Source organism: Salmo salar, chromosome ssa01 (genome assembly GCF_905237065.1).
Source record: "Salmo salar chromosome ssa01, Ssal_v3.1, whole genome shotgun sequence".
In the NCBI taxonomy this organism is placed as follows: domain Eukaryota; kingdom Metazoa; phylum Chordata; class Actinopteri; order Salmoniformes; family Salmonidae; genus Salmo; species Salmo salar.
The window spans coordinates 130,751,772-130,764,044 of record NC_059442.1 but is presented as its reverse complement, the minus strand read 5'-3'; the positions used below and the strand labels follow the sequence as shown (position 1 = coordinate 130,764,044).

At 42.5% G+C, this 12,273-nt stretch overlaps 1 protein-coding gene across 4 annotated transcripts in view; it reads right to left on the bottom strand.

Moving 5' to 3' along the window:
- The window catches only part of LOC106563476 (poly [ADP-ribose] polymerase tankyrase-2), a 119,344-nt gene that overhangs the window by 101,542 nt on the left and 5,529 nt on the right, over positions 1-12,273 (bottom strand). For all 4 annotated transcript variants that reach the window (XM_014129093.2, XM_014129102.2, XM_014129113.2 and 1 more), the window contains exon 3: positions 1,209-1,304. In XM_014129093.2, the coding sequence (XP_013984568.2) occupies positions 1,209-1,304 (96 nt within the window). The remainder of the gene's footprint in view (positions 1-1,208; positions 1,305-12,273) is intronic.

Genomic DNA, 12,273 nt, shown 5'->3' with positions numbered 1-12,273 from the left:
AGTGCAGAGAGAGATAAGAAAAGTCGATATGTAACAATTATCTGGAGTACTCCAGTGACTGGAGGAGTTCTCCTCTCTCGCTGCTACACTATTTATACAGACAGTACAGTCCTCTCGGCTGCTCTTTCTCAAACCATGAAAGTCATCTGGTGATTGTTGATAGCTGGGTCATGATACTACAAGGCCAGAGTTTTAGTGTGACAGTGACGGGCATTTTCTACCTGGATCACATCAGTTCACTGACAGTATCTCAAAACAAAAGTCCTAGCAGGTGGTATAATTAAGATGGTGTATTGGCATCATTATACATTCATCTCCAAGAAATCTAAACACACACACACACACGGCTTAATAGGGCGGTCTACACACAGCAATCAATAAGCTGAAGTTTTTGTCACGGTCATATTCAGCAACAGAGGACAAATAGGCAACAGTAAACAGTGGGTTGCGCTTCTTGCGCGTTACACTCCAATGTACTAAAGACTTTCTGAGTGTGTAATAGTCCTGTCTGCTCTCTTATCATGTGAATGTTGTTGTTGTTGAATACTGTTATCAAAATCAGTTCACGTTTGCATCACATACAAATATTCCAGACAAATAACATCCTCTCTGTGATTTATGTTTACAAGGTGGGTGGGAAAGCCTTTTAGGACAGTTCTCCGCTCTGTATCGCTCTTTAATTTATCTACCAGCCAGGGAATATGATGAAACCGCGTGAACAGAGAGAGCGTGAAAGAACAGAAACACAACAGCCTAATTATGGATTTGTCTGACTGCTTAAAGGAGAGAGAGAATCACAACCAACTCACACACAAAATCAACAGATAAGACCATAGAAGAGGATGAAGGATAGAGTAGTGTGGATACAAGTGGAGGATCAGTCGCAGTTCGACAACTTATCTCTGGGAGAGAGAGAGGAGAGATGGAAGTAGAGGTGAGGCGCAAGAGGTCAGGTACGTAGGAAAAGAGAGAGTGGTAGAGAGAGAGAGGGGTAGAGAGACTGCTAGAGGTGAAGGTATGTAGACACAAAGAGAAAGAGTGGCAGATACAAAGAGAAATAGAGTGGTAGAGGTAGAGAGCACGAGAGAGGTAGAGCGAAAAAGTGCAGTGGAGGTAGAGAGACAGAGTGATAGAGGTAACCTGAGAGAAAGAAAGCGGGAGGAAGAGGTAAAAAAAATGTTAATACATAATAATCGCTCATCACTTACCAGTGAGCACAGCCTTGGCAGATGAGTCGGCAAGGTCCAGGGCACTCTTGCCGTCGGTGTTGCGAATGTTGGGGTCGGCTCCATGCTGGAGCAGCACTGTACAGGGGAAACACAGACAGTAGCTGAGCTCAGGCAGGGACAGACACAGACCGCCGCTGCTAACACCAGGACTAGCGCTGCCGCCACTGCTGCCCGCTAGCACTCTCTGGCTCCGCGGCATGCTGCCGACATAAACATACATGGCACACCAGCGGTGCGTCGTGAGAACGGAGGACCGGAGCGACAGCAGGCAGCAAGAGGGGAAAAAAACAACAGCCCAAACTGAATGCTGCGACGGAGGTGAGGAGGGGAAAAAGCCATATTAGAAAAACAGGCAGGAGGACTCGGGCACTACCATGTGACTCCAGCACAGGTATGTGAGCAGAATATCAAAGCCCGCCTGCCTGCCTAGCCTTTCTCTCTCTAGCCCAGGGAGGGAGAGGGAATGAGAGAGAGAGAGCGAGCGAGCGTGACAATAAAAGAGCAGAGGGTTAGAGACAGAGTAAGGGAGGGGAAAGAAGAGAGATGGGGGGGAAAAAGGACATGTTTCCCAGGGTGCAGCGTTTTAATCTCCCCCAGATGAGTGATTGTCTGAGTGGATGAACAGCAGAGGGCTCGCTCGTAAGGAGACCAGTGGCCCCGAACTCTCAGCTCTATCCCCAAACACGCGCACACACACACACACACACACACACACACACACACACACACACCCTGCAACACTACTACGCTTCAGTCATTCTTCACTTCACACACTGCTCTATGTACTACCAAGGTTTACACACTGAACAATACACACAAAAGACACACAAAGGGAGAGAGGCAGAGAGCTGCTCTGCACTCAAATCAGGGAGCAGGAGAATGAAAGAAAGAAAGAGTCAATGGGGGAAGGTCGGGAGAGGAAAACAAGCGGGTCGGTTAAAGACAACTCCTACTCAATCTGGATCGCACCTCTCAAATCGCAAACCCCTTTTATACACAGCAGAACAGGGTGAGGGTGCTAGCTTTCGGAGCCATTTGTCATCATACATATTCAGTCAAGCGAGCAGCAGCTTTTCTCAACATCGCCACTCGGATGATCACTTGGCTAAATGGGAGCCCATGTCTGTCTGCCTGCCTGCCTGCCTCTCTCTCTCTCTCCTTCCACGTCGGTGACGCACACCACACGTTAACTCACCCATTCCTCAACACAAATGTGATTTAGCTCTGCACCAAATCACATTGTCTTCCACATCCACTCCTGTCCTACTAGCCTGGTAACTAAAGGAGCAGGGAGACACTAAAGAGAAAGCCTTGGTGGAAGAAAGAGTGAACAAATCCAATGAAAAGGAGCCCTCTGTAAAATAGATATACGCTGGGCTATAGCAGCAGTCTCAGTCCTGTAACAGAGATTAATATGTAGGTAGGCTCTCATACGCTGCTGCGTTAGCTGGAGGCAGAGCAGAGAGCAGAGGTATGACAGGCAGTCAGTGGGAGTCTGATGGAGGGGTGGCCGTGCTGGTGGAGGGGGCAGTGGAGAGAGGGATGGGGCAGTGTGGAGGGGGCTTGGTGTCGTGTCAAGGCGTAAATGATGGCGACGGGGTGATTAAGATTCGCAGGTGCTCCTCTGACAGCTTGCCTGCCTATCTATCTGTCTGTCACACATGAGCGAGAGCGAGAGAGGGAGCTCAGCTGTTCCTGTACAGCAACAACCCCTCCTTCCCCCTCATAATGTAAACCCACACAAGATACTTTAGTGACCTCCACCCACCCTCCCTACACACACACCAAAGAGAGACACTCCCAAAGCTTGAGTAGATGAGCCCTTTGCCTTGCCATCGTCGCTCACCCTGTTCCCATGGTGCTGTGCGTGCAGCTGGCTAACACTGCCAATAACACCTACAACAATGATAAACGAGAGGGCGGGAGAGTGCTCAGCATACAAACACCCGCCACTGTGGAGTAACAGAGCTAGCTGACAAGATGGAGAGGGGCCTGATCATATCATCCTGATACTTAGGTGCTGACGCGATGTGTATTGCGATTCTATACATATTAGGATTCCATACTATGATTTTATTGAGTTATGTTAGCCCACACAACTCCATACACGCCGTCTGCCCGGTACAATTCTCCAACGTGCCAGTGGCCATCAAAAGGTGAGCATTTCCCCACTGAAGTCAGTTACAACACCGAACTGCAGTCTGGTCAAGAGCCTGGTGAAGATGACGAGCACGCAGGTGAGCTTCCCTGAGACGGTTTCTGACCGTTTGCGTAGAAATTCTTTGGTCGTGCATAGGGCTATTGCGGTATCCCGTATTATCGCAACACCGGCGGTCATGAGTCATGAAGGCAGTTCAATTCCAAGTGACCGTTTAGTCACGGTAATTAGGCTTCTCCAAGTGATGGTCATTAGTAGCCTACCAATCTTGCTAACTGCCTGGTACTCAAGCACTCTATTGTCCCTCTAAATCACTCTGACAATACAAACGTAATCAAAAATCTAACCAAACACTTCATGAGAGCCCATGAGCTCATGTTGCGCAACATTTCCATAGGCTATGCAACTGCGCGAGAAGTGATGGTCGATATTCAAAAGAAGAGGATCCCATCATAGGCCAGGCCTACTATATTTATTTCTCAACTTTCCTAATATTTAGCACATCGCTTATATTTACAACAGGAGTATAGCCTACCTGGCTGGCATGAAAATGAACCACGGAAAGGTGTCCTCCATTCGCTATTTAAGTGCATAGATGACATGTATTTTTTCCGCTGCCCCTGTTTCGAGACAAGTGCATAATGATCCATTCTAAATCAAAACAAATTTCACACATATTCTAAATAATATGTAAAAACAAGATTAAATCAAGAATAGTCTGATGGGTAACAATATTAGCCTTTCACTTGTGAATGATGCCCAGCACAAGGCAAGAAACAATTCCTTTTTTGGCGACTTTTTCAAATCAGTCGCACAACTCATGCACCCTAGCCCATAGGCCTATATGTTGAGATAAGGTTTGTATGACAACTAAAGTGGCCAAATAACTTATTAAAATGAAGCACATTAATCCGCTTTACAAGGTGTGTGGAGCCTAACTGGCATACATAAGCAGCGTGTGAGTTTCAAGTTTGGGGAAGATCATTTTCTCCATAAAAATGCATCTTTATAATAAAAGCATTACATGCATAATCGCATTTGCGGTCACTTATGATAATGGTCTTTTCCCGCTAAATGGAACATTTGCGCCTATAGCCTACTACCATGTGTGCATTGCTGCGCTTATGGAATAAATAGCTTAATAGTTAATTAATATTTTAAGCTAAACATTCTGATCTGTTGCGTCAGCCATATTGCGTAAAAAAAGGTGTATTCATTTGGGATCTATTGCATTCCACAACTGTCCCAGACTATGTTTGGAATAGTTATTTTTTGCACAGAATTGGTCAACTTTTGCACTATGGGGGATAGCAGGTTGACATAGGCTAGTGCTTTTGCTATTCGTTAAGCCTACTCATTTTGTTGGCTGAAGAAAAGTGAAATGTGGACAGTCCTTCCAATATCTTCAATATGCACCTCGGAATTGGATAAGGACCCGCTCAGTTGCATCCACGATGTGTCCGTCTTCACTTGTAGCCTGTATGAAAGGCCCGATCACGTGATGGGGAGCCATGTGAGTGAGAGATGCTCGGAGCGCACAGCACTCAGGGAGAAGGCCACATCGCAGACCAAGGTGCATTACGGCCACAAAAGGGGATTGCGCCGTGAAATTTGAGGCATTATCAAGTGCTTGTCAAATTGTATTAAATATCAAAACATATAGCCCAACATTTGTAGAACAACAAAAGTTACATTAATAACTCTAAATTAAGCATATAGGAGTACATATTTCTTTATTAACCGCTCAACACAGAATGTGCGCACTCTCAAATAGTTTTATTTCCACTTTGTTCAATTGTATTCTTTATACTATAAAATAATTCTAAGCAAATCTTGTCTGCTAAATTAAATAGTGTAGCCCACAGCCATTTGGCATAGCCAGATCAGGACCTAACATTAGGACAACTCAGAGTACACAATTCTCTTCTGCTGAAATAGACTACATTTTCTTCATATCATGCTTCTTTAGACCCGTCTAAAATAAATGAATGATTTATTGTGAAGGTGTAGGCTATATTATATGGATTTATTAGACTTTTTAAAATGTAGATGTTCCACAGGTCTGCATCAGTGGCTTGTAGGCTGTGTGCGGAAGCCAGGAGATGCTAAATGTCTTTATGTTAATTAACAGTCAATTACTGTGAGACCGACAGTTAATTGCTTGAAAATCACCGGCTGTCATGACCGACACAGGCTTAGTTGTGCAAACCCACAGATACATCAGCTGTCCGTGTGGCTGGTCTCAGATGATCCCGCAGGTGAACAAGCGAGATGTGGAGGTCCTGGGCTGGAGAGGTTACACGTGGTCTGTGGTTGTGAGGCCGGTTGGACGTACTGCCAAATTCTCTAAAACGATGTTGGAGGCGGATTGTGGCAGAGAAATTAAAATTAAATTAGCTGGCAAGAGCTCTGGTAGACATTCCTCCAGTCAGCATGCCAATTGCATGCTCCCTCAAAACTTCAGACATCTGTGGTAATATGTTGTTTGACAAAACTGCATATTTTAGAGTGGCCTTTTATTGTCCCAAACACAAGGTGCACCTGTGTAATGATCATGCTGTTTAATCAGCTTCTTGATATGCCACACCTGTCAGGTGGATGGATTATCTTGGCAAAGGAGAAATGCTCACTAACAAGAATGTAAACAAATTTCTGCAGAAAATTTGAGAGAAATACACGTTTTGTGCATATGGAAAATTTCAGAGATATTTTATTTCAGCTCACTTTACATGTTGCGTTTATATTTTTTTCAGTATAATATCGTCCAAAATAATATTGTGGTATGTAACTATCAATCCCCCCCACCCATCACTAGTGAATGGGAGCCTGTCCAAATGCTATTAGTCTCTGTGAGAGTGAGAAATGTGTGTAGTAATTACATTCTGGCATGAGATGAGCAGAGTGAGTGTTTTTATGTTAATGAACTGGCACTGCTGAAATTAGGCTAAAGTCACTTAATGGTTACTGTTTAATTTCTTCTGGAATTATTTTCATTCAACATAAACATAACACACAAAAAGATGTATGTAATATCTGAGACAAGCAAAAGCATGAGTGAATATCTCCTTACATGCCCAGTTCTGAAGAACAGCAGCTCACAAACCAACAATCTGTGTAGCTAGATTTCCATCCAATTGGCGACAGACTTGTGAATATTAAAAAATATGTTCATTTTCCCCACCAGTTTGTTTCCACCAAATGACAGTGCACACAAAATGTTCTTCTTTTGCTTAACTTTTCATGTACCAAACAAAAATCTAAAGCCCAATGCGCTTCCATCACACTCTAACCTAGATTTCTTTTCACCAAAACTGTTGCGTTAAATAGCAAATGTGCCTACTCTATATTTATTTCATGAATATGAATTCGGAGGGCAGAAATCATTAAGTATTAAAGCATTAGACCTCTTACTAAAGGCTTCAGTCATGCAAAAGCTATACTTAAATCTGAACGGGTTCTCTAGCAGATTAGTAAGAATGGCTCACCCAATTTCCCTTTATCCAGATTACAACCACACACTTTTAGTTATTATATAAATAATCTCCAAAATATTGCTATTTTTAAAACAAACCATAGAAAGTTACTTGCAATTTCAGTTAATCCACCAGAAAAGGCAGAACAAATATGACAACCAATATTATGGTGTAAATTATATCATGAATAGTGTTGGTGGAGTTAAATCACACACGCAGATAAAAAAAAACATATGGAAACTAAATTACAACCAACTAATTGCAGCATTACTGCAAAAATGGAAGACGCAAGTGGAATACGGAGAAAGTAAGGAACTGTCTGAACTGGTGAAGAGGCAACCCGGAGTTGACGTTCAGACTGATTTAGGACTTGTGAGGCATCTGTTCCTCAAACTAGACACCTTTATTTAACTAGGCAAGTCAGTTAAGAACAAATTCTTATTTACAATGACGGCCTAGGAACAGTGGGTTAAGTGCCGTGTTCAGAGGCAGAACGACAGATTTTTACCTTCTCAGCATGGGGATTCGATCTAGCAACCTTTTGGTTACTAGCCCAACGCTCTAACCACTAGGCTACCTGCCGCTCCAATGTACTTGTCCTCTTGCTCAGTTGTGCACCGGGGCCTACCACTCCTCTATTCTGGTCAGAGCCAGCTTGTAAAGCTGCTCTACACACTAAAAAGAGTTTTACAAAATTATTCTAATAATAATAATAATAATAATAATAATAATAATAATAATAATGTGCCTACTCTGGTCTTGGTACGTCGCTCAAGCCAACAGCTTGCAGATGCTGTGTGGGTATGCTAGTCTACATGATGACATTATGGAAAAAATTTTATTGTCAAATGGCAGTCACACATCGATCATCATGTCATCAGAATCAGACCCTCAATATTCAGTTGAGATCTGAAGTTTACATAGACCTTAGCCAAATACATTTAAGCTCAGTTTAACAATTCCTGACATTTCATCCTAGTAAAAATTCCCTGCCTTAGGTCAGTTAGGATCACCACTTTATTTCAAGAATGTGAAATGTCAGAATAATAGGAGAGAATAATTTATTTAAGCATTTAAGTCTTTCATCACATTCACAGTGGGTAAGAAGTTTGCATGCACTCAATTAGTATTTCCTACCATGGCTTTCAAATTGTTTAACTTGGGTCAAACATTTTGGGTAGCCTTCCACAAGCTTCCCACAATAAGTTGGGTGAATTTTGGCCCATTCCTCCTGACAGAGCTGGTGTAACAGTCACATTCGTAGGCCTCCTTGCTCGCACACGCTTTTTCAGTTCTGCCCACAAATTTTCTATAGGATTGAGGTCAGGGCTTTGTGATGGCCACTTCAATACCTTGACTTTGTTGACCTTAAGCCATTTTGCCACAGCTTTGGAAGTACGCTTGGGGCCATTGCCCATTTGGAAAACCCATTTGCGACCAAGCTTTAACTTCCTGACTGATGTCTTGAGATGTTGCTTCAAAATATCCACAATTGTCCTCCCTCATGATACCGTCTATTTTGTGAAGTGCACCAGTCCCTCCTGCAGCAAAGCACCCCCACAACATGATGCTGCCACCCATCTGCTTCACAGTTGGGATGGTGGTCCTCGGCTTGCAAGCCTCCCCCTTTTTCCTCCAAACATGATGATGGTCATTATGGCAAAAATGTTATTTTTGTTTCATCAGACCAGAGGACATTTCTCCAAAAAGTACAAAGGCTTTTTTTATGCTGGTTTTGGAGCAGTGGCTTCTTCCTTGCTGAGCGGACTTTCAGGTTATGTCGATATACGACTTGTTTTACTGTGGATATAAATTATTTTGTACCCGTTTCCTCCAGCATCTTCACAAGGTCCTTTGCTGTTGTTCTGGGATTGATTTCATCTCCAGGAGACAGAACGTGTCTCCTTCCTGAGCGGTATGATGGCTGCGCGGTCCCATGGTGTTAATACTTGCGTACTATTGTTTGTACAGATGAACGTGGTACCTTCAGGCGTTTGGAAATTGCTCCCAAGGATGAACCAGACTTGTGGAAGTCTACAATTATTTTTCTGAGGTCTTGGCTGATTTCTATTGATTTTCCCATGATGTCAAGTAAAGAGGAACTGAGTTTGAAGGTAGACCTTGAAATACATCCACAGGTACGCCTCCAATTGACTCAAATGATGTCAATTAGCCTATCAGAAGCTTCTAAAGCCATGACGTAATTTTCTGTAATTTTCCAATCTGTTTAAAGGCACAGTCAACTTAGTTTATGTAAGCTTCTGACCCACTGGAATTGTGATAGTGAATTATAAGTGAAATAATCTGTCTGGAAACAATTGTTGGAAAAATTACTTGCGTCATGCACAAAGTCGATGTCCTAACTGACTTGCCAAAACTATAGTTTGTTAACAAGAAATTTGTGGAGTGGTTGAAAAATGAGTTAACTTCATCGGGGTAGGGGGCAGTATTTTGACGTCCGGATGAAAAGCGTGCCCGTAGTAAACTGCCTGCTACTCAGGCCCAGAAGGTAGGATATGCATATTACCAGTAGATTTGGATAGAAAACACTCTGAAGTTTCTAAAAATGTTTGAATGATGTCTGTGAGTATAACAGAACTCATATGGCACGCAAAAACCTGAGAAAAAATCCAACCAGGAAGTGTGGAAATCTGAGGTTTGTAGTTTCAGGTGATTGCCTATCTAATACACAGTGTCAATGGGGTCATTTTGCACTTCCTACGGCTTCCACTAGATGTCAGTCTTTAGAACGTTGTTTCATGCTTCTACTGTGAATGGGGAGAGAATAAGTGCATATGGAGTCAGATGACTGAGAAAATGACATGAGCTCAGTGGCGTGCGCTCCCTTGAGAGTTAGGTGTGTTCCTTTTCATTTCTGAAGACAAAGGAATAGTCCGGTTGGAATATTATGGAAGATTTATGATAAAAACATCCTAAAGATTGATTCTATACATCGTTTGACATGTTTCTACGAACTGTAATATAACTTTTTTGACTTTGTCTGAACTTACTGCGCGAGCACAGCGCATTTGGAGTACTCGACCGAATGCGCAAACAAAAAGGAGGTATTTGGACATATATATGGACTTCATTTAACAAAACAAACATTTATTCTGGAACTGGGATTCTTGGGAGTGCATTCCGATGAAGATCATCAAAGATAAGTGAATATTTATAATGTTATTTGTGACTTCTGTTGACTCCAAAATGGCGGGTATCTGTATGGCTTCTTTTTGTGTCTGAGCGCCGTACTCAGATTATTGCAAAGTTTGCTTTCGCCGTAAAGCTTTTATTTTTTTTAAATCTGACACAGCGGTTGCATTAAGGAGAAGTGTATCTATAATTCTTTGAATAACAGTTGTATATTTTATCAACATTTATGATGAGTATTTCTGTAAATTGATGTGCTCATTCACACAAAGTTTTGGGAGGCAAAACATTTCTGAACATTACATGCCAATGTAAAATGGGGTTTTTGGATATAAATATGAACTTTATCGAGCAAAACATACATGTATTGTGTAACATGAAGTCCTATGAGTGCCATCTGATGAAGATCATCAAAGGTTAGTGATTAATTTTAGCTGTATTTCTGGTTTTTGTGACGCCTCTCCTTGCTTGGAAAATGGCTGTGTGGTTTTTCTTGTCTAGGTGCTGTCCAAACATAATCTAATGTTATGCTTTCGCCGTAAAGCCTTTTTGAAATCGGACAGTGTGGTTGGATTAACGAGAAGTGTATCTTTAAAATGGGATATAATAGTTGTATGTTTGAGAAATTTGAATTATGAGATTTTTGTTGTTTTGAATTTGGGGCCCTGCTATTTCACTGGCTGTTGGCGAGTGTGTCCCGCAGGTGGGACGCTAGCGTCCCACATACCCCAGAGAGGTTAATGACTCCAACACAAGTTTATGTAAACTTCCGACTTCAACTGTATGTATGTATGTATGTATGTATGTATGTATGTATGTATGTATGTATGTATGTATGTATGTATGTATGTATGTATGTATGTATATATAGGAAAGGAGCATCAAGATCGCTTCGCTTGCATAACAATTGTGGACGGAAACATGGTTAGTGAGGTTTTCAAATATTCTCCTCAATAATAAGTGTCTGGGGAGACAACAGACACAATCAAAGTCAAGAGGAAGTCTTAATCAGAGTACGGTACATCAACTTAATTCAGATCATTACCCACCAGAAAGAATAACATGCTCATCCCTGTGCCACGATGCGCATTTCACAGCAGAGAGACTGCAACAACAAACCAGCTGCATTCTCAAGAGCCAACAAATATAGTAGTCAAGCATAATTCAAAGAACCAGATGCTAAAAAGCACACTGCTCTGAAGGCGTATAGACAACTCGTGTCTCAACTCTTGGTCAATGCTGGGATAATTCCATTACAGCAATGGGAGAAAATAAACTCTTGCCAATATATACAGTGCCTTTGGAAAGTATTCGAACCCCTTGACTTTTTCCACATTCTTACGTTACAGCCTTATTCTGAACTTGATTTGCTAAACTATTTTTCCTCATCTACACACAACCCCATAACGACAAAGCAAAAACAGGCATTTTTGTTGGCGCTAATTTATTAAAATAAAAAACTGAAATATCACATTTACATAAGTATTGAGACCCTTTACTCAATACTTTGTTGAAGCACCTCTGGCAGTGATTACAGCATCGAGTCTTCTTGGGTATGACGCTCCAAGCTTGGCACATCTGTATTTGGGGAGTTTCTCCCATTCTTCTCTGCAGATCCTCTCAAGCTCTGTCAGGTTGGATGGGGAGCGTTGCTGCACAGCTATTTTCATGTCTCTCCAGAGATGTTAGATTGGGTTCAAGTCCGGGCTCTGGCTGGACCACTCAAGGACATTCAGAGACTTGTCCCGAAGCAACTCCTGCGTTGTCTTGGGTGTGCACTTAGAGTTGTTGTCCTTTTGGAATGTGAACCTTCATCCCAGTCTGAGGTTCTGGACCAGGTTTTCATCAAGGATCTCTCTGTACGTTGCTCTGTTCACCTTTGCCTCGATCCTGACTAGTCACCCAGTCCCTGCCGCTGAAATACATCCCCACAGCATGATGCTGCCACCACCATGCTTCACCATAGGGATGGTGCCAGGTTTCCTCCAGACGTAACGCTTGGCATTCAGGCCAAAGAGTTCAATCTTGGTTTCATCAGACCAGAGAATCTTGTTTCTCATGGTCTGACAATCTTTAGGTGCCTTTTAGCAAACTCCAAGCTGGCTATCATGTGACTTTTTGTGGCTTCCGTCTTTTCACTCTACCATAAAGGCCTTACTGGTAGAGCGCTGCAGATATGGTTGTCCTTCTGGAAGATCCTCCCATCTCCACAGAGGAACTCTAGAGCTCTGTCAGAGTTAACATCGGGTTCATGGTCACCTCC